The following is a 21,309-nucleotide window of genomic DNA, read 5'->3' as shown; positions in this document are numbered from 1 at the left end:
AGGGTGGGGAAGGTGAGATTCAGGGACAGCAGGATGATCGTCACCTTCTGCTTGGCCTCAAAGGGCAAGTCTAGGGACAAACGGTGGAAACCTGGGAGCGGCAGATTTAGGCTCGAGCTAAGAACGAGTTTAAAGGCAAGAGGGCTGCTGGTGGGGCCGGGCTCCCACTCAGACGGACTGGAGATGTTACAGGTGAGCCTCCCCTGACCTCAGAGACCCTTCCTTGCTCACCTCCAGATGCCCATTCACAATGACAACTCCCAAAAGGACACTTCATAAAAAATAATAATTTATTGTCAACAAAGGGGTATGTACAAAGGGAAAGAACTGGTGGAGGTGGAGGCTGATAGGCAGGTGAAAAGCGGGCAGAGCTTGGGAGTCTCCAGAGCTACTTCCCCCCCCACCCCAGGACTCCCCCTGCTCTGCTGTGGGGGGAGGGGAAAGAGGGGATGGGACTCCCTGTCAGGAGGCCAGGAGGAGGTGGGGGGAGGAGACTCCCCCGAGGTAGTAGAGGGCTCCAGTGGGTCCCCCCTTGTGACCACCTCCTATGTAAGGCACTGTGCTGGCGGGAAGCAGTGAAGCAGGAACAAGGAAGGGCAAACACAGGGGGTCTCCATCAACACTGAACCCTAGTGCAAGGACGGCAGCGGCCCGGCGCGACCCAGACCCAGACCCCAGACCCTTAGCAGCGTCCAATGGGAGCAGAAGCGGACTCTCCCCCACCCCTGCTCAAGTGCTCGGCTCCATCAGCATCTTCTGACGGAGGGGCTGGTCTACTGGGGGAGGGGGAAGCAGGGGGAGGTGCAGTGAGGTCCCCCCCTCCTCCACAGCAGCCTTCACACCCCATGCCTGGCCTCTGGCTGTTCCCGAGCGGCCACACCAGACTCTGCCAGCACGGCCTGCCAGCCTGGAGGGTCACCGGCCCCCACTGCCGCCCGGTGTCCCTGGGGTGGCTTGGACCAATCCCGAAGCAGGCTGACTGCGGGGGGCTCCTCCAGGCGCACACGGATCACCTGTAGGTCCAGCGTCCCTCGGAGCCCCGCGGAGGGAGCTGGGGAGGGATGAAGAGAGAAGCGTTAGAGCCGCGAGGCAGGAGGCCTCCGCGCCAACAGCGACACATTCAGAGTCTCCGCCACTACTACCTGTGTGAGTGGCGAATGCCTTCATGTCTCTGGGCCCCAGGCTCCCCATCTGTAAAATGCCAAAGCCAGACTTGATGACCACTGAGGCCCTACAAACACTCCCGGCCTCAATCCCTCTAGGCCCATCGGCCTCTCTCTCGAGGTTGGCCAGAAAGGCCCCTGACGCGGACTCCAGAATTCAGCGCTATCCCTCAGAAGCTCTTGGGAGCCAACGTGGGCCACAGGAGGAAGGATGGGGACCTCCTGGACCCACCAAGGGCCCCTTCTCCATAATCCCCAACACGTGGCCCTTCAGAGGAGGGAGAGCCACCAACTGGGGATGGCTCTCCTGGCTGGGACGTTCCCCCCTCCATGCCTGGTTCTGCCCTTAAGTGGGCTTCCCAACCCCCGTCCCGGCTGAACCTCCGCCAGAGGCCCCAGATGGCAGGCACGCCTCCACTGGCCTGCTGCCCTCCTCAACACTCCCCAGCTGATAGATGGCCTTCCTAAAACGCGGCCGCAGAACTGAGCAGGACTCCAGAGCTCTGACAGGGCAGGAGGCGGCGGCACCATCACCCCCCCCGGTCCTGGACACCAACACGCCACTCAACACACCCTGAGACCGCATTAGGATTCGGCTGCTACGTCACCCTGGCACTCTGCAGCCCAAGAGAGCCCCTGGACCTTGCCCAGAGGAATGGCCAGGACCTAGTTATCTTCGGGACCCCCTCCCCAGAAGAGTTCTCCTCTAGGCTTTATGTGATCCTCACACGGTATGGCCCAAAGGCCCTTCCCCATCCTGGCATCCTTCTCCAGACATTCCCAGTTCATCATTGTCTTCCTTGCTAAACTGGAACGTGCCTGCTGGAGTCAGACCAGGCCAGGGCACAGAGGGACTTTCCCAAGCGCCTTAGACCAGATGCCCACGGCTTCCTCCCATGTGCTCTGGGGTCACAGTCTCTCACTACACCTCTGGAGGGTGATGCCGGCCGGAACGACTCCTCTCTGGGAGCCACCTACGTATCTGGTGCCCAATCACAGGGAAATTCCAAAGCGCAAGACGGTTGCCAAAGAGAAAGGTTTGTGACAGTCCCATCATCTGGCACATGGGATTAGGGTGGTTCAAAAAGCATCTCATAAGGGCCAGCGCTGGATTTGGGATCCTCCAGAATCTGGACATCCAGCTTGGCCTAAGAGTCAGCTTTCCCAGATGGGAGCCTGAGCTTTGACGTGAGACCAGGCCAGGCTGTCGGGGCTGCGCAGGGCTATGACCTTCCTCTGCAAGGAGGCCCGCTCTGTCGTGGAGCCGAGAAAGGGCCCTGGGGGGAGGGGGCGGAGAGGAGGCAGGCCTGCCTGCCAGGGCCCTTCTCCCGCCGCCACCGCCCCCTTCCCAAGCCACCCCACAGTCTGAGAGGCTTGCCAACGGCTCACCTGGGGAGGGACTCTGAGGCCGCCCGGGGCTCCCCTCCGCCGGCTCTCCTTCCTTTAATGAGGCCCTGTCCTGCGAGGCTTTCAGCTGGCTGTGGGAGAAGAGCTGGAGGACAAAGCCCGGTGGGAAGCTGCCGTCTGTGAAGTGTCGGACTTCAGTGGGTGCCGAGAAGGGCTCTAAGGTGACGTGTGGAAGGGGGAGGAACGCTGCGGAGGGACAGAGAGCAACGTGGGGGCTGCTTTCCTTACATCTGGACACTGAAGATGCTGGGCTGGCTGGTTTCTGAGGTGCCAGTTTTGGGGGCAACATCACCCCCATCATCCTCATCATCACCATCATCACCACCCCCATCCTTATCACCATCACCACGACCATCATTAGCATCCCAAAGATGATTTCATCTTAATCTCCCTGGCAGGAGGTGCTAGCACTATTCCCAGTTTACAGTTGAGCAAACAGAGGCAGACAGTGGTTAAGTGACTTGCCCAGGGTCACCCAATTAGTATCCCAAGCAGGATTTGAACTCAGGTCTTCCTACTCCACTGCATCCCCTAGCTGCTCACATGCTATGCTCTACGATTTCAGCTGCCTTAGGTCCTTTTCCTCTACAAGGAGACTGCCAATTAGTCTTACTCAGGTGATTTCCAGCCCATTATCATCCTTTATCATTCTAATTTTCCCCACTGATTTACCAGCCCTAACCCTCTTCTTTGTCCTCAACAAGGCCAAGGCTGCCATCCCCCAGTTCCTTCCTACCCTTTGGTAAACCAGTTCGATGCTATTCCATCCTCTTCTCTCAGGTTCTGTGGATCAAAGCTCAGCCCTGGATCACTCCCCCTACCGAGTGCTGCTAAAGGAAGCCGGAGACCCTCACAGAGCCCTGCTGACTGGGTCCACTGCCAGGTTATGTTAGGTCACCTGAACTGGGCCCTCACTGCTGCAAGGCAATCCTTTTCCTGAACCACCCCAGGGGACTCCCTATCCCACTCCCCATGGCAACTCTCCTACAATTTTCAGCCCCCTGGAAACTTCCTGCAGCTCCTTCTCAGCCGAGAGCCTTGTTTCATATAGTGCTGAAAAAGTGAAGGCCATTTCTCCAGGACTTCCTATCTCCCCTGGCCCAGATGCCTTCCTCCATGATTCTTATCTCTATCTATCCAGCCCTGACCTCCATCTTCAGCCATCACCCAATGCCTTCTGGGCATCTCAAACTCCACAAGTCTCTCCCCACCCAGGCAAGCTCACACCCTGGCCAGCAGGCTCAGGCCCCACATCCAATCAGTCTGTTACAGCCTGTCACTTTACCTTCAAAGCACTTCCCCTGTACATCCGCTTCTTGCCACTCATAGAGGCTCAAGACCACAAGCTCCAAGCTCTCAAGGTGCCGGCCATCCCAAGTCCTCCTCCCAGGGGAGGGCCCTTCAAATACGCCCTGAGCCTTCCCTTCTCCAGGACAAGCTGACACTGCTTCCTCAGTCTCTCCCCTCTGGCCCCAATCTCTGCAGCCCTCCCTTACCTGGGCTTGGGGCCGAGGGTTTAGCCATGACCTTAGCCCTGCTGGAGGTCCGGCCCCTCCCCTTCTTCTTCTTGGGAGGGGCTTCCCCAGACAGCTCCTTACATCTCCGCAGCTTCTTGGTCCCTGTGTCGACGGCTGGGGGAGCTGTGGGGAGAGAGCGGCCTGCAGATATGGCGGCGCCCACCTGTCAGTCCCCTCCCAGGACGGCAGCCCTGCTCTGGCGGCCCTACTGCCCTCTCTTAGGGAATCTCACCTGGAGGCTGTAGGGGCCGGAGTCCCCGGGGCCGGTTCCGAGTTGACTGTGATTCAGGCTTTTCCTCAGAGTCCAAAAGCACCACAATCTCAGCTGGTGTCTCAGGAGGGTCTGGGGCAGAAAGGAGAGCCCCCTAAGAAGCCCTGGCTCCCCCCAGCCCTGCCCTACAGCCCTCCCTCCCAGGCCCCCTCCTTACCGCTGCCTGGGGGTGACGGAGGCTCCAGGGAGTCCAGTAAGGCCACGCCCTCGCTCCAGGCCTCAAGGATGTTGCTCTTCTCCCCTGGGCTCAGGCCCAGGGTGTGGGGGTGCTGACGAAGGATGTGCCTCCGGGCACTTCGGGCGGAAGGAGTGGGGAGCTCCTGGCCACACACCATGCACAGGGCCCGGCCGCTGCCCCCGGGGCTGTTCCCCACCAAATACTCTTGCTCCCATGACTGCAGCGGCTCGGCCTCCTCGGTAACAGCGGCACTGGTTTCGGGCTGGCATTGCCCAGGGAGGGGGCTGTTCTCAGGTTGTCCCACTAGGGAAGGGCAGAGGGGCGTGACAGACAAGGGAGGAGACAGAAGGGACCTGGATGTGAGAGGGGCCCAGGCCTCAGCTGCAGAAGCCCCTTCCTCTTCGCCCTCATCCTAACTGGCCCGCCCCTCACCAGCAGACCATGAACGGGCACTCTCATGGTCCTCCCAACCCCGGGGGCTTCATCCTGGGCTTGGGGAGGGGGCTCGGGTGGAGCTGCCCCCTCCAAAGTGACTAAGGATCCTTATCACCAAATGAAGCCTCATTCTCCCAGACCCCTCTTGGGGTTTTGGGGACACCCCCACCCTGCTTCTCATCCTCCCTCTCTGACCGCTCCTTCTCCGTCTCCTCTGCAGGGTCCTCCTCCAGATGGTGCCCCCTGAGCTCGGTCTCGGACCCTCTTCTCCCCTCCTTCCATGCTCATCCCCTGGGGGATCTCAGCATCTCCCCAGGTTTAGTGACCACCTGTGTGCAGATAATTCTCAGCCCTAACCTCTCTCCTCAGCCACATCCGGCATCTGTCACCACTTGCCTCTTGGGCATCCTGAACCCGACAGGCTTCCCAAGTTCTGTCACAACCAAAGCAGGACCGGCCATCTTCCCTCCATCTTGCACACTTCCACAGGGGACAATGGGCGCACCGGGTGTCCCCCTCAAACCCTCACTCCCAATTCCTCCACACAGCTGGCCAGCAGGTTTCACCTTCACTGGCATAGGCCCTCATCACCTCACGCCTGGACTATGGTGCCAGCCTCATTATATCCCTGCCTCCCGCCCCCTCCCCATCCACCCTCCACCCGGCTGCCAAAGCAACCTCCTCACACCAAGCCTAACACTCCTTGGGCCAGTCCCTGATGCATCATGGTCAGCGTTCCCCAGCCACCCCACTCCGTGACCTCCGTGACGCTCCCTCTGGCGTCCCTCCACCACCTCACCAGGATCACTATCCGCCCTGGTGCCCCCTGTTCTGACTGTGTCATCTTCCACCTTCGTGTCCTGAATGCTCCACATATTTCTAGCCTGCACCTTCCAGACTTGACTCAGGCACTGTTGGCTACAGGAGGCCTTTCCTCATTGGCCCAGCCGCGAGTGCCTTCCTCCCAAAATTAGCTCGTTCAATTCCGTGTGGACTTCTATCTACATACACAGACAACAACTACCCAGGATGGGCAGCGGAGGGAATTCCTGAACCAAGGAGATCACAGATGCCAGGGGGCTATCTCGCTTTAGCCTTGGAAGCCCCAATACCCAGCACATAGTAGGTGCTTCCTGATACGTGTGAATGTGTATGGAGGTGGGAGGGAAGTGAGAACAGCCAATGACCTCCCTTCCTTGCCACATCTCTCCAAGCCCCCCAAGGACCCAACTGTCTTCTGTCCCCAACTCTGGCCAGGCCTAGAGGAAGGAGTCTTTGGATTCTGAATGGCTGCCCCTACGGCCTCTCTGTCCCAAAGTCTCCCAGGCTGCCAAAGTCCAGGAGTGCACCTTCCTGGCATCTTCATTCATTCCCTCCCTGGCATTCCGCATCACCTCCATTGGCTTTAAAATGTCCTGCCAAAGACCCCCACTGTTTACAGCCTACAAACTTACAAAAAACGGCCTCTGCCCAAGTCTTGGAAGAGAAGTGGAGGGTTAGTGGGACAGGATGGTGCATACACTGCCAGAAGAGGTCCTTTTCATGGGCTTTGCCTCCATTTTTATTGGTTACAAGGGAGGGTCCAATGGAGGAGGGTACATTGGGAAATGAATGTATTATAAAAAACAAAACATACAAATCCCCATTTAAAGCCAGGTCTCTCTTTCGTGTTCTCACTTCCCTGGGTGCCCAGCCAAAAGTCCCAAAGAGCAGCAGTGGGGGATGGATATGTCCTCCCAGGACCCATCGGTCCAAGGTGGACAACTCAGATATTCAGGCGTGAGAACAGCTCAGGGGACTGGAAGGCTTAAAGGCTTATTCCAAGAGTTCACCCAGGGCCAGGGCTTCCCCCAGGTGGGGGAGCAGCCCTCAGCAGGTCCTAACAACCTCTGTCTGCACTCGACACCCAATGGTGGGAAAAGAAGTCTGTGGGTCTGCTTCCATTCCTATCTCACAGGTAAGGAAATGGAATATCTGCCCCAGGTGCTCCAAGCACCCGGGCACCAAGGCAGAAACGAGGGGCAGGGAGCAGACCCTGCCCTCAGGGAAGGCCCACTCTCTAAGGCAACAACTCCCCCCCCCCAGAATGGGGGCTCCGCGCTTCTGACCCTCGCTTAGCTGGCACGGGCAGCTCACCCTCTGCAGCCCTCCAGTCCAGGGAGCCTGGCTGGCCCACCCCACCAGAAAACAAGATAAAACTCAGCGTGGTCTGACTGGGACAGATGGGTATGCCCCCCTGTTCTCCCATGCTCAGCCCCAGGCCCGGCCTCCCAAGGCACTGAGCAATGGAGGCTTTTTCCCCAGCTCAGCCCTCACCTGAATCAGGAGCCAGGGACTCCCTCTGCCAAAAGATTCCTTTTTATCACAGGCCAAAGGCAGAGCTCCTGGGCCCCAGGGACCTCCGCAGGGATGCCCATCTCCACCTGCTGGGGGGGTGGGGCACGCAGCCATCCCAGAGAGAGGTGCCAAGGAGAAAGCAGGAGGGAAAGACTAAGGGGAGGAGAAGAGGCAGGGAGAGGAGAGCAGGAGGGGGAGGGGAAGGAGGAGGAGGAGGAGAAGAAGGAAGGGGAAGGAAGGGGGAGGTAAAGAGGAAGAAGGAGAAGGAAGGGGGGGAAGGAGGAAGTGGGAGGGGAAGGAAGGGGAGGAATGGCATACTCTCACTGGATTCTATCCTTAGGGGCAAAGAGGCAAACCAGACTTTACAGACTGCCCCAGACTCATTAAGACCTCTCCGCTGCCCTGTCCAGCTGCGGTCTTCCCGGCTCGAAGGCCTCCCCACCGCCATCATGGAGGATTTATTTTGTGTGTATGCTGCATTACTGTGGATGTCTTCCCCACTCAGAATGGAAACGAGGCCAAGAATGTCTCCCTTGGGTATGTGCATCTCCAACCCCTGGCCAAGCGCCCACACACAGTAGGCACTTCATAAATGCTTGGCTTTCTCACTCATTCATAACCAAACCTTAAGTCATTCCAGGCCAAGGAGGGCGAGAGTCCAATGTGGCCTCTGGGTGACCTTGGGCAGGTCGTGTGATCTCGCCGGACCTCAGTTTCCACATACTACATTCATGTACATGTATCTATGTGCACATATACACACATAATTACACATATACACATTATGTCGATATAGATGGAAGAAGTCTTTCTATAGATATTGATCTATAGATACCTATATATGCATGTGCACTTATATATACATATATGAACACAACACGCGTAATGATAAAGGTGTATAGATACACACATAAAAATGAGGAAGTCGGGGCAGGGTCTCTGAGGTCCCTGGGATCCCACGGGTGCCCTTGGACAAGTCACCTGCCTCGATGGGCCTCAGTTTCCAGGGCAGTTGGGGGTGAGGTGGAGAGAAAAGATAGATGATATAGATCACATATATGTGTGCATATTAGCACATGCACACACATATATCATGTGTATAGATACACAGTGCAATGTACATACAGTATCTATACAAACACAAAGGGCACATGTATGTGTATGTGCATATATGAACATGCATACATAAAATTATATGGGGAGCTAGGTGGCACAGTGGATGGACAGCTGGGACTGGAGTCAGGAGGACCTGAGTTCAAATCTGTCCTCAGACACTTACTAGCTCTGTGACCCTGGGGAAGTCACTTCACCCTGTTTGCCTCAGTTTCCTCATCTGTCAAATGAGCTGGAGAAGGAAATGGCAAACTTCACTAGCATCTCTGCCAAGAAAACCCCACATGGGACATGACTGAAAACAACTGAACAACAAAAAATAAAATTATATTATACACATATATATACACATTAATGTATATATAATTACACCTGTGTTTATATTTACACAAAAAAATAAACCATGAGAAAGTTGGGGCGATGGCTTGAGATTCCGCCTGTCTGAGGTTCTCCCCTCTGCACACGTGTGTACACACATACGTGCAGATAAAAATCACACAACACATTACACGTAGAACCACAACGTGCACGTGTGTGGGGGTGTGTTTGTGCGTCTACCCACACAGGATGCACATGCAGGCACGCGCGCGGGGGCGGATTTATCTAAACCGCGGGTGGGGGCTCGGTCCGGTGCCTCCCAGAACGCCCTGGCACGGGTCACCTGCCTCCCTGGGCCTCGGTTTCTGCTGCCAGAACACGGGCAAGGCAGCAGGGTGGGCCGAGCCCCTCCCCTCCTTCCTGGCAGCCCCCTCCCCTCGCTCTCGCGGCCCTGAGCCCGAGTCCTCCCAGGACATCATCCCCGGCCCCGCTCCTTCCTCCGCAGCGGGACCTCGGCGCGCAGGCCGCGGCAGGGGGCCCTCGGGCGGGCATCCCCGGGGCGGGGCACTGGGGTCCTCCTCCCCGCTCCCGCTCCTGCTCCCGCTCCCGGGGCGTCCTCACCTCTGAGCACCGGCTCGCGGAGCGCCGCGGGGATGGGGATGGCGGGCTCGGCCGGGGGCCCGGCGGGCGGCAGGGCGCGGCGGCGGCGGGGCGGCGGCCAGCGGCCCGGGGGGGTCTGGGCCCGGGGTCCCCTGTCCTCGCCCTCGTCCTCGTCGTCCTCCACTTGCACCTCCTCCACGTCCTCGCACTTGAGCGTCACCTGGATGCAGTCCAGCGGCGCGGGCTCGGCCTTCAGGGCCATGGTCCTGCCTAGCGGGGGGGGGGGGGGCGGAGAGCACAGGTCAGGACGGCCGCGGCCCGGCCCGGCCCGGCCGCCGCCACCGCCCGGCCCCGACCCCCGCCCCTCCGGCCCGGCCCCTTCCGCTCCCGGCCGGCCTGGGCCCACCGCCCACCGCCCGCGTGCCACGGACCTGCAGCCGCCCAGCCCGGGTCCTCCCCGCCACCATAGAGTCTCCGGACCCCGGCGGGGGGAACGTCCTCAATCCGGGCCCCTCACCCACCGCCGCTCTCCCGTCTACGGTCGCTCATTGTCCGAAGCGGGGCCCCGAGCCCGCCCCAAGGCCCGCCCCCGCAGGCAGCCTCCGCCAATCGCCGCCCGCCCTGGGCCGCCCGCGCCCCGCCCCCTGACGCCCGGCCGGGGAAACGCTGGCGGGGAGCTCTCGGGCGCCCTCAGGCGGCGCAGAGGCCGCAGGACAGCGGGATGAATGAAGGGCTGCCCTGGGGGAACAAAAATTCAAACCCACCTGAGGGGAAAGGAAGTCTGGGCCTGGCCTCCACTGCCTGGTGGGTGAGGAAGGAGGCCCTGGCCTCTGCCTTCGCCCCCACAGCGAGGGATGCCACAGCTAAGGAGGAGCATTGGTCAAGCGCCTGCTGTGTGCCCAACTGAGGAGCACTGATTAAGTGCCTACTGTGTGCCCAACTAAGGAGCACTGGTCAAGCACCTGCTGTGTGCCCAACTGAGGAGCACCGATTAAGTGCCTACTGTGTGCCCAGCCAAGGCACGTTCATTAAGCGCCTACTGTGTGCCCAACTGAGGGATGCTGGTCAAGCACCTACTGTATACCCAACTGAGGAATGCTGGTCAAGCACCTATTGTATACCCAACTGAGGGATGCTGGTCAAGCACCTACTGTACACCCAACTGAGAAGCACTGATTAAGTGCCTACTGTGTGCCTGGCCAAGGCACATTTATTAAGCACCTACTGTGTGCCCTACTGAGGAGTGCTGGTTAAGTGCTTATTATATGCCCAGCACTGTGCTAAGTGCTGGGGAGACAGAAGGAAAAAAGGAAGAAAGCCCCTGCTCTCAGGGTGATTGATTACACTGGGAAAAAGGGGAACCACAGAAGAATAAGAGGGCTTTGATCACCTGAAAGGTAATGTGCTTGTTCCAAAGCGGAGCCTCCTTCTGAGCCCAGCTATGACAATGCATGACTGGAAATCAAATTATATTGTATTTTGTTGCCTATTCAACAGGACGGCAGTTCCTTTCCCACCCAAGCTTGGGGCTGGGAGGGCTGAGGGTGCCCTGAATGTGCTTGTGGTATCTGCGGAAGGGAACATGACTCTGGATTGGCTGACAGAATGCGGATCCCCTGTGCATCAGAACAAGGAGCTAAAACAGTCCTCCAATCCCCGACTCATTTTGCTCTCCTACTTTGTCACATGGCCTAAATTTCCCCTCATGTTTATCCCTCTGCCCCCCTCCTAGAGAGCCATGGAGAAGGAGTGACACATAAAAAGTTCGAGAGACATAATTTCTGGGTAATTATTTTATTAATTGTGGCTTATATGCCCTTGGAAGAGTAGGTGTTCCTGACAGTAGCTGATTGGTGAACAATTAATGAAAAGAATTAATATTACAATGAGAGCTGGACCTATTCTAATGAGGGACTGACTATGTCACTCTTACTCCTAGACCACCCCCTCCCACCCCAGGGCAATCTAGACAAAATCTCCCCGCCCCCCCCCACCCTGCGCCTGGGGAGAACAAGCTGGCATCTGAACAAGATTGAGGGAAATGTTAAATCCAATCTCATTATCAGCCCTATTCTTCAGAGCCTGATTTGGCCTAATAGCGAATAAGGAAATAGGAAGGGAAAAATCTTAGTCCTGATTCAATAATTGGTTATTAAAATGAGGTCAGGAAGAACTGAATTCAAATCTAGCCTCAGATACTAACTGTGCAACTATGTGCAAGTCACTTGACTTTTATCTTCCTCAGTTTCCTCATCTGTAAAATGGGGATAATAATATCACCTATCCCCTTTCATTCCCTACCTCCTTTCAACAATGAGAGGAGAAAATATGATAATATTTGCAAAGTACCTGGTACTTCGTTGTTTAGTTATGTCTGACTCTTTGTTGACCCCGTTTGGGATTTTCTTGGCAGAGATACTGGAGTGGTTTGCCATTTCCTTCTCTAGATCATTTTATAGATGAGGAAACTGAGGCAAGCAGGTGACTTGCCCAGGGTCACATGGCTAGTAAGTGTCTGAGGTCAGATTTGAACTCAGGTCTTTCTTTGGCCAGGCACTCTATCCACTGTGCCACCAGCTGCCTAAAAGAAAAGACCATTTGGTAGACATCCCATACATTCTGGCTATCATCATCATCATTATTATGCTCATACCCACAACAATCTAGCTTGGGGGAAGGCTGGGAAGTCTATCTCTGAGAGGGCTATTGAGTCAGAATGAGCCTTATCAATCACACCTCTGATATCTCTAATCTTGGGTGTGATTCGGAGGGGCTCAGAATAAAAATCTTAAAGGGCAGGGCTAACCCAGTTTAAACTCACAAACTCAGCTGCTTCCTCTTCTCCACTCCGCTCCAAAGCTCCCATCCTTAAGACTGCAACAAACCTGGCGATATTCTAAACCTATGTTGCCCTTGGTTTCCATCTTTCTTTTCTTGGCAAGTCAAGTGTTTGCCAACTGAAATCTTTTGGGGAATCTTTTAGTCTCTTTGTTATGACAATCGATTTAAGTCTTTTGAAAACACAGAGCCATTTAAGTATTAGAAGATGTGCTAGGCACCGGGGATATGAAGACAAACCCAAAAAATATTCTTTGCCTTTGGGAAGCTTCCATTCTATGAGGAATGTGATATGTATAGGATTATAGAGTCTAAGCTAGAAGGAATCTTCCTTTCCCTCTTCCAACAGGGATTTGAGACCTTGGGTCAACTGAAAGTCAACCTCTCACCTTCAAGGGAGAAACCAGACTGCCTTGGATAGAAAATTTCTCCACTGGATTCCTGCATTAATAGGGCAATCCAAATGGAGCGTGCCTGGAGAGTTGGGGTTGATGGGGAATCAGCCCTTTACTCTCTAGTCACGTTTAAAAAAATGAATTGAGCCAGCTTCCTCTCCGAAAGAAGGGATTCTTGGGCCATCTGGACACACTCTTTCTATGGAACTCAGGTCTACAAGGATCCCAGACGAGCCATCCAGACTCACGCTACAAGTGGGCACATTGTCCGGCACTGTTCAGAATGGACATACCCAAAGACCGAGAGGCCATCGAGTGTGACGCCTTTACTTCATAGATGAGTAAATGGAGGCATAGGGGATGGCATGGCTTACCCTAGGCCTTATAGCTCATTGTTGTCGGTGGCAGGATTTGAATCCAGCTCCTCTGAAACTGAAGACAGCATTCTTTCTACTGTCCACTGTCCCAAACCATCCCCTTTAGAAAGGGCATTAACCACGTGGGGTCAGTTGGAATCCACCCGTTCCTTCCATCCCAGCAAAGGCTGGCCTGGGCCCAGATCAGATCAGATCCTCTTCAGTGCCTCTCAGCACTGGCTCTTGCCTGCAGGCTCGTCTGGTTCACTGGAAGGCTCCCATCCAGATCATCCCCTTACCTCCAGATGAGGAAGGCTCGGAAGAAATCTGTCCCCAGCAGTGGTAGTGATAGGGTGCTTGGGTGCTTGTGCTTGGACCCCGATTTCTCCCTAGCCTCAGAAACACTGTCCCTGACAGTTTCTCCCCAGCCCAAGGACACTGTGCCTGGCAATTACTCATGAGTGGGCCCCAGCTAGCCTTCCTTCTCTCTCTCCCTGGTGCAGTTCCAAACAGCACCTGAAGGAATTATTAGTTTAGACTGGCTTTGCACTGGGTCATAAAGACATATTACTGCCCTACCTCATTATCTACGTGCTGGGCTCCTCATTAACTGTATTCTAGACGTAAGACATAGGTATACTCCCTACATCTATCTTGTCAAACAAGACATTGATTGGTGGCAGACTGGACAACTCTCAGTTACCCTGAACTCTAGTTGACTTAGTGACGTAGCAGGCCTAAAACCACACCTCCACGTGGCCCCCCTTGTGGGCTTTTCCTAGTGAACTCTGGGTAAAACGCTTGTGCAGTAGGTATAAGAAGTGCATGTTCTTTTAAGAACTGACCACTCCTTAATCACTCCCCAATCCCACCCTGAATCCCCTAGTTAGCATATTTAGCACATGTTTTATTGTATTTTATCCTATACAAACTTTAACTGTGCCACTCAAAGGTTGCAGGATCCTTAGGAATCCTTGCCCACTGAAAGGTGTAACAATAAATCTTTGCCACCTTGACTTAGAGAATGCTTGAGTCAGTGAATTCATTCCAGACCACCCTTTGTGTACTTCAGTCTTTGAGGGGTCACAACCTCTCGACCTCTCAGCCCGCAACAGTGGTGGGCAGTAGGCAGCGGAGTGGGATTTGAACCCGGGCATTCTAAGTCCAACCGTCCAGCGTGTGGCACTGCCTCCTTGGGCTGCAGGCTCCAGAAGCTCTCTGGGGGACAGAGCCTCACTTAAGGCCTGGCACACAGTAGGCACTTGTTGAATTCTGCCTGTGAAACCGTTCCCACTTATTCCAACCATCCTAGTGAAGCAGGGAAGTGACTGGTCAGGAGTCTTGGCTTTGGGCCAGTTAATACCTGTGTGACCATAGTGTAAACCCTTTCCTCTCTTCTTGGCCTCAGTTTACTCATCTGTAAAATGAGGGGAGACCTGGTCAGCTCTCACAGTCTATGGTAGGGGGAGTCTTGTACAGTACAGCGTGCTGGGCTAGGCAGGAAAGACAAGTGCAGATCCCACTTCAGACCTTTACTTAGGTCCCTCCAGGGCTCTGACTCAGTCTCCTCCTCTGTAAAATATGGACAACCATAACTGTGCTACCCTCCCAAGGGGACAGACAACAGCACTGGCCCCTGGAGGAAAGGGCACAAGAAACTTGTCCGAGGAGCTCCCAGGGACTGGGGCTGCCCCAAGACAATGGTGACTGGCCACAGCACATTAAGGTTCACAAAGCACTTTACCTACATTACCTCATACAACAACGATAATGATAACTAAAACATGTATGGTTCCTACTATGTGCCAGCCTATACAAAAAGATGCATAAGACAGTCCCTGGCCTCAAAGAGTTCACAATCTTAATGGCATCTGAAAATCTTCCCTCTGTCTAGAAGGCCAAGCGCCCAAACTCAGTAGCTCTCGAACTCGGGACAGCCTGTGAGGTAGCTGCCAAGGTGGGGGGTGTCCATTTTTAGGATCTCTCCTCTCATACTGCAAGCGTGTGCCTTCTTCTGCCATGTGCTTCCGCAGGAAGTCAAAGCAATGCTTACTGATTGATTAATAATTGATGCACCAAGAAGGGGAGAGACCCTGGAGGTCTGCTTAGACAACACTTGTTTAACAGCCCGAGTCCTTTCCCCTTGGGGGTGGGGGATGGGGGTGGCCAGAGGAAAATTTGCTAGTTGTTCTATATTTGTTCTGGGGCTCTTTGGGAGTCCCTTCTGTCTTGTGCTCTTTTTTGGGGGGGGATGAAATAAAGGCTGTTCCTGAATCTATAGTATACATGGAATTCTTGGGGGTGGCACCTGGGGACCCTGTCACCCACATTTAAGGACAATTTAGGTATGAACTATTCTTGAGCTTTGTTTCAGAGATTCCCCAAAAGGAAAACTGGGTTTGGGGCCAGAGCCAAGGAGAGAAACTGATTGTCCAGGGTCTTTTCCATGACCCACCCCAGCCCATGTGAGCTGAGAGTTCTGGACTGCAGGTCACAGCACCAGAACTGCTGCTAGGATACTCAGGGTTACATGATGAGGGCATTCAAGGAAGCTGGAATACAGGGCTGCCTGCTGTTTCCTCTGGCTTCCTCTGGCTAGTTCAAATAATCGGAAAAGAAATCCCAGTGCTTCTGGCTTCCTGTGTTCCTTCCAAAGGCCTTACCCGGTCAGTGACCAAATTTTCTGAAAAGAAAATCAGGACTTGGAATCTGACAAAGGACACAGTAGGTGCCTTTCCTCTCTGTGGACAAGTGTGTGTCTCCATACTTACATATACCTACACATGTGTGCATAAATATAATGCTTATGTGTATACATGTATATGTGGACTGTGTATGTATGTATGTATGTATGTATGTATGTATGTATACAAATGCCATTTGGCACAATGCCCAACCTACAGTGAGAGCTTGTTGGCTCTATGCATTTTTTTTTTTTGCAAAGCCATATTAAAATCCATTCTGTCTTCCTGAAAAAGGCTGCCCTGGTGGTGCTCCCTGGGCTCTGTGAACATTTGTCAGACACTCTCTCTCCTCTGGGAAGCCTTTCCTGGGTCTGGAGGCAGAAACACTTTCTCTGCACCAGCTCCTCAGCCCACTCATGGCCCACCAGGGCCACAGGCTGGGCAGGGACCGCAGGGGCCTTCACTGCTGCCCCTCACCCATCTTTTCCATGGAGCTCGCCACGAGGAGAAGGCACCCAGCACCTCCAGGGATTCCATTCCTCTGAGGGTTGTGAAACTTCTCCTGACATTCAACTTCAGTCCATCTCTTTGCTACTCCCACCCAAACCATTGGCTGGGTTCTCCCCTCTGGGTAAGTAATAGTCACAGTGTGCATTTATCCAGCTTTGGGTTTACAAAGCACTCTACGAACATTGTCAAGAGTATCTCATTTGGACCTCACAACAACCCAGGGAGGTGGGTGCTATGTTGTCCCCATTTTATAGGTGAGCAATCTAAGGCAGATGGAGGTTAAGTGACTTGCCAAGGGTCACGCAGCTAGTCTGAGGCTGGATTTGAACTCGACTTCTTCTTGACTTCAGGCGTAACGTTGTTCTGTTCTGGACATATTGACTCTGAGACACCAGTGGGTCACCAAAGTGGAGGTGATGAGCTGGAAATGGAAGACGTAGGGGAAATGAATGAAGGCTAGATCTGGAATTTGGGGAAATCATTGATAGAAGGGTGACAGGTGATTTTGTGGGAGCCGATGAGATCACCAGGATCAAAGCGTTGAATAGTACAGGTTCAAGCACTGATCTCTGGGGCCCTTCGTTAGAGACCTTCTTCCTCCCTAGCATCAAACTATTCCTGAATCGGAGTATTTTACCAAGTTCAAATCCATTCAGCCACAGACCCAGTCCAACCTCCTTCCATCTCATCCGCCATACCGACGTAGGAGCACTCTAAGGTGTGCAAAGTGCTTAATAAATATTATCTCACTTGATCCTCACAACAATCCTGGGAGGTGGCTGCCATTTTTATCCCCATTTTACTGAGGAGAAAACTGAGGCAGACAGAAGTTAAGTGACTTGTCCAAGGTCACACAGCTAGTAAGTGTCTAAGCCTGTGAAGACTCGATGGGTGGGCTGAGGGATGTAATTGGAAATGAATGTGACATGAAAGCAAAAGACAATGGTAAAACTTTAAAAAAAAAGATTAAAAAATGAAATCAAGGTAGAAAACATCGCAAGCATGACCCTAATCTACCAACTTAGTAACACTGGCAGAAAAGGAACAAAGTGTCATTTGACATGAGCTATTCTTGAGAGAAACCAGTCAGTCAGTTAGCAAGCTTTTATTAAACACCTACTGTGTGCCAGGGATTGCGCTAAATGCTGGGGAGATGGAAAAAAAAAGGCAAAAAAGTCAGTCCCTACTCTCAAGGGACTCACAATCTGGTGGAAGAGATGCAAATAGCTGTATCCTGCAAACAGGATAGATTGGGGGGAAAGCTTCAGTGTGAAGGCAATGAGAGGGAGGACGCCAGGGAAAGGCTTCTTGCAGAAGATGGGCCTTTCGCTAAGATTTTTTTTTTGTTTGGCAAGGTGATTGGGGTTAAGTGACGTGCCCAGGGTCACACAGTTAGTACATGTTATGTGTCTGAGGCCAGATTAGAACTCAGGTCCTCCCGATGCTCCATCCATTGTGCCACCTAGTTGCCCCCTTTAGCTAAGATTTGAAGGAAGCCAGGGAAGCCAAGAGGCAGAGATGAGGACAGAGAGCCTCCAGGCAGGAGGTACAGCCAGGACAAATGTCTGGAGTCTAGAGATGGAGTGTGCTGTTTGATGAATGGCCAGGAGACCATTGTCACTGGGTTACAAAGCGCTCGTAAGGTGTGTGATTGAAAAAATAGAAGAGGGGCAGGGTATAAAGGCCTTTGAAAGCCAAATAGAACTTCATTTCTGATCCTCAAGGGAAAAGGGAGGTTGCACAGTTTATTGATTGGGGTAGAGAGAGGGCAGTGGTATGGTCAGACTCGCATTTCAAGATTGATTTTACAGCAGAACGGAGGATGGGGTGGAGTGAGGAGAGACCGGGGGCAGGGAGCCCAACCAGCAGGTCACTGCAATAGCCCAGGCAGGATGTGCTGGGGGCCCGCACCTGGCTGGTAGCAGTCAGAGCACACAAGCCACCAGCGTCCGTCAGTCACTTTTCAGGTCATGTCTGACTCCTCATGACCCCGTTAGGGAGAGGTGCTTCACAGAAGAAGGTAGAAATGACCGGGCTTGACACTCGTTGGATGTGGGGGGGGGCGGGGTATGAGAGAGAGTGAAGAGTCAAGGTGACACCTAGGCTGGGTGCCTGGAAGAACAAGAGGACGGTTGTACCCTCAGCCAAGATCACTGCTTTTCTAAATAGTCACCAATCATCCCTTTAGTAATAGATTCTTCTTCCTCCTCCTCCTTGTTTTTCTTTTTTAACTTTATTAATTTCTTTTGATTTATCAACAATCACTTCCATAAGCTTTTGAGTTTTAAATTTTTCTCCCCCTCCCTTCCCACCTTCCTTCCCAAAACAGAGGGCAATCTGATATAGGTTATACATATATATTACTATTAAACATATTTTCACATTGGCCATGTTGTAAAAAAGAATTAGGAGGAACCACCAGAAAGAAAAAAAATAGCAAATAGCATGCTTCGATCTTCATTCAAACTCCATAGTTCTTTCTCTGGATGTGGACAGCATTTTCCATCACAAGGCCTTTGGAGATGTCTTAGATCCTTGCATGGCTGAGAATGGTTAAGTCTATCAATATTAGTCATCGCACAACGTGGCTGTTACTGTGTACAACATTCCCTGTTCTGCTCCCTTCACTCAGCATCAGACCATACAAGTCTTTCCAGGTTTTTCTGAAGTCTGCCTGTTCATCATTTCTCATAGCACAATAGTATTCCATTACATTCATATACCACAACTTGCTCAGCCATTCCCCAACTGATGGGCATCCTCTCAATGTCCAATTCTTGGCCACCACAAAAAGAGCTGCTATATCTTTATACATGTGGGTCCTTTTCCCATTTGTATGATCTCTTTGGGATACAGCCCTAGAAGTGCTATTGCAGGGTCAAAAGTTATGCACATTTTGATAGCCTTTTGGGCATAGTTCCAAATTGCTCTCCAAAATGGTTGGATCAGTTCACAACTCCACTAACAATGCATTAGTGTTCCAATTTTCCCACATCTTCTCCAACACTCATCATTTTCCTGTTTTGTCATGTTGGCCAATCTGATAGGTGTGATGTGGTACCTCGGAGTTGTTTTGATTCGCATTTCTCTAATCAATGGTGATTTAGAGCATTTTTTCATATGACTATAGATGGCTTTAATTTCTTCATCTGAGAACTGCCCGTTCATATCTTTTGACCATTTATCAATTGGGGAATGACTTGTATTCTTATAAATTTGACTTAACTCTCTGTATGTTTTAGAAATGAGGCCCATATCAGAGACACTGGTTGTAAAAATTCTTTCCCAATTTTCTACTTTCCTTCTAATCTTGGTTGCATTGGCTTTGTTTGTGTTTGTTTGTTTGTCTTCTTCTTCATTTAATTTTTGACACTCTCAATCAATACTGTCAGAGCACTGGGGTTTGAATCAAGAAGATATGAGTTCAAATCCAGGCTCAGATATCTGCCTACTGTGTGAACCTGGGCAAATCAACCTCTCTCTACCTTGGTTTCCTAGGAGGGTCATAATAACACTTCCCATGATTGTGGTGAAAAGCAAAGGAGATATTTGTAAAATACTTTGCAAACCTTAAAGCACTATACAAATGCCAGCTATTAGCTTTATTTTTGTTATTATTTTATTTTAATTTTCTTATTTTCTTTGAGGTGACATATTTGCTATATTTGTTTTCTAGAAAATGTCTGCCAAATACCCAAGTCTGAATAACCACAGTTTGTCTGGCAGTCACTCTTTCAAGTGAAAAATGGTGAGGTATGAAAAAAGTGGCTAGTTCAGCGCAATCCTCAGATCATCTCATGAGAGCTTTTCCTGGAGATGGTCACCACTTTGGTACACAGCAAAAATACTTGGTGAGAGAACTTCCCGTTTCATCCCACAGAATGTTAAGAAGATGCACACCCAAGGGTCAATATTCAGTAAAGCTAATCATTTTTATTAGGGCATCCTCAAGTGAAATTGGCATTTTTTGAAGCTGTGAGTGCCCAGCCTTGGGGACTGTCTAGTTCGGCGCCTCGGTCCCAATTCATTCAGCAGTACCAGTAACTTTACCCACCACGGCTGTTCCCCGACCAGGGCAACGTCCATTCAGCTAGTTGCTCCAGGATAAACCATGAGATTTGAAACGTTCTTCAGTCCTTTGACTATTTCGGTACCACTTGTATGTGTCACCAAGCGTTCTTCCCCAATGGTAAGTTGGTGCTGATTCTGGAAGCAAGTCCAGCGGTGCCTCAGGATCTGCTCATTTGTAAGGCAAAAGGACAATTCTACAGACAAAATATTAACTCAGTCTTCATATTTGCAGTTCACTCATTAATTCGCTGCCTCTGAAAAACACCACCACAAGCTCATGAGAAAATGAGAGTAAAAAAGGCAAATAATGTCTTAGAATTATTATGAAAATGGTTTGGCTCTCTGGGCCCCCCTGACAGGGTGGTGGAGACCATACTTTGAGAACCACTGAGCCAGCCAGTATGGCACACGTGTGTGCCTTTGCTTGGACCCTTCCCCATGTCTCCCTCTTCCTCGTCCTTTCTCTTCTCATGGAGTCTTCAAAGGGCCACTCTCCCTCAGGTTCAGTCTCTGCAGCTCCACTCCCTAATATCTCCCTCTTTCTGGAATCCATAGTCAGCTTTCTGCTTGGCTTAGAAGAAGGGCCTCCTCACTACACTAAGAAAAATTCAAGCTTAGGCAGCCTAGCTTAAGAGCTAAAGAGATAGACTTGTCGCCAGAGTAGCCTCCACTTAAGGAAGTTTTCTCTCTACACACAAGATTGGGGACAGACATTGACTTCTACTCTCCTGGCCTGAAGTGTTAAAACCAACTCTTATCTTTTTAAACAGATAATACCTGCTGTTATTATGAGCCTATCGGGATTTAGGGAGAAGATCTCTATCCGTATCTTTACTGGGACTCAGCTGGTAGTGGATAATCCCACTAATACTTACCTCTCTTCCTGCACTACTGGCTCATTGCCTTACTAAGTCACTGTGTGTTCTAAGGTGATAAAGGGATACTGTGTGTTCTGATATCTCCTCACAAATTAATAGGAATACATAATATTTCCCATTAATTTTTTGTAGGCAGCTAATTGGTACATTGGATATGGTATTAGACTTGGAGTCAGGAAGAGTTGAGTTCCAATCCTGCTTGAGGCACTAGTGTGATCCTGGGAAAAATCACTGAACC

At 52.2% G+C, this 21,309-nt stretch overlaps 1 protein-coding gene across 4 annotated transcripts; it reads right to left on the bottom strand.

The window, feature by feature from the left end:
- Nucleotides 1–272: 272 nt before the first annotated feature.
- SPINDOC (spindlin interactor and repressor of chromatin binding) lies at nt 273–9,907 on the bottom strand. Of its 4 annotated transcripts, XM_078148090.1 has the most exons (8): nt 9,861–9,907; nt 9,361–9,609; nt 4,516–4,839; nt 4,320–4,430; nt 4,067–4,210; nt 2,553–2,756; nt 1,143–1,191; nt 829–1,051 (listed from the first exon to the last, which is right to left on the bottom strand). In XM_078148090.1, exons 1-8 carry the CDS (start codon nt 9,886–9,888, stop codon nt 916–918), a joined length of 1,245 nt encoding a protein of 414 aa, XP_078004216.1. In that variant the 5' UTR covers nt 9,889–9,907; the 3' UTR covers nt 829–915. The 4 variants fall into 4 exon arrangements, with proteins under 4 accessions (XP_078004215.1, XP_078004217.1, XP_078004216.1 ...); XM_078148089.1 differs by lacking the exon at nt 1,143–1,191 and having other exon boundaries at nt 273–1,051; XM_078148091.1 differs by lacking the exon at nt 1,143–1,191 and having other exon boundaries at nt 273–1,051; nt 9,771–9,903.
- Between the last annotated feature and the right edge of the window lie 11,402 nt (nt 9,908–21,309).

Source organism: Phascolarctos cinereus, unplaced genomic scaffold (genome assembly GCF_003287225.1).
Source record: "Phascolarctos cinereus isolate Bilbo 61053 unplaced genomic scaffold, phaCin_HiC Scaffold_9;HRSCAF=440, whole genome shotgun sequence".
NCBI lineage: Eukaryota > Metazoa > Chordata > Mammalia > Diprotodontia > Phascolarctidae > Phascolarctos > Phascolarctos cinereus.
The sequence above is the reverse complement of the archived record's forward strand: the minus strand, read 5'-3'. Positions and strand labels throughout refer to the sequence as shown.

What these genes read in the sequence shown, in the direction of transcription:
- SPINDOC (XM_078148089.1), bottom strand. Translation starts at nt 9,888, where the DNA reads ATGAGCGACCGTAGACGGGAGAGCGGCG. An exon ending in CCGCGAGCCGGTGCTCAGAG is followed by an intron (nt 4,840 to 9,360) that starts GTGAGGACGCCC and finishes GCCCTTCCCTAG; the next exon opens with TGGGACAACCTGAGAACAGC. An exon ending in GCCTCAGAGTCCCTCCCCAG is followed by an intron (nt 1,052 to 2,552) that starts GTGAGCCGTTGG and finishes ATCCCTCCCCAG; the next exon opens with CTCCCTCCGCGGGGCTCCGA.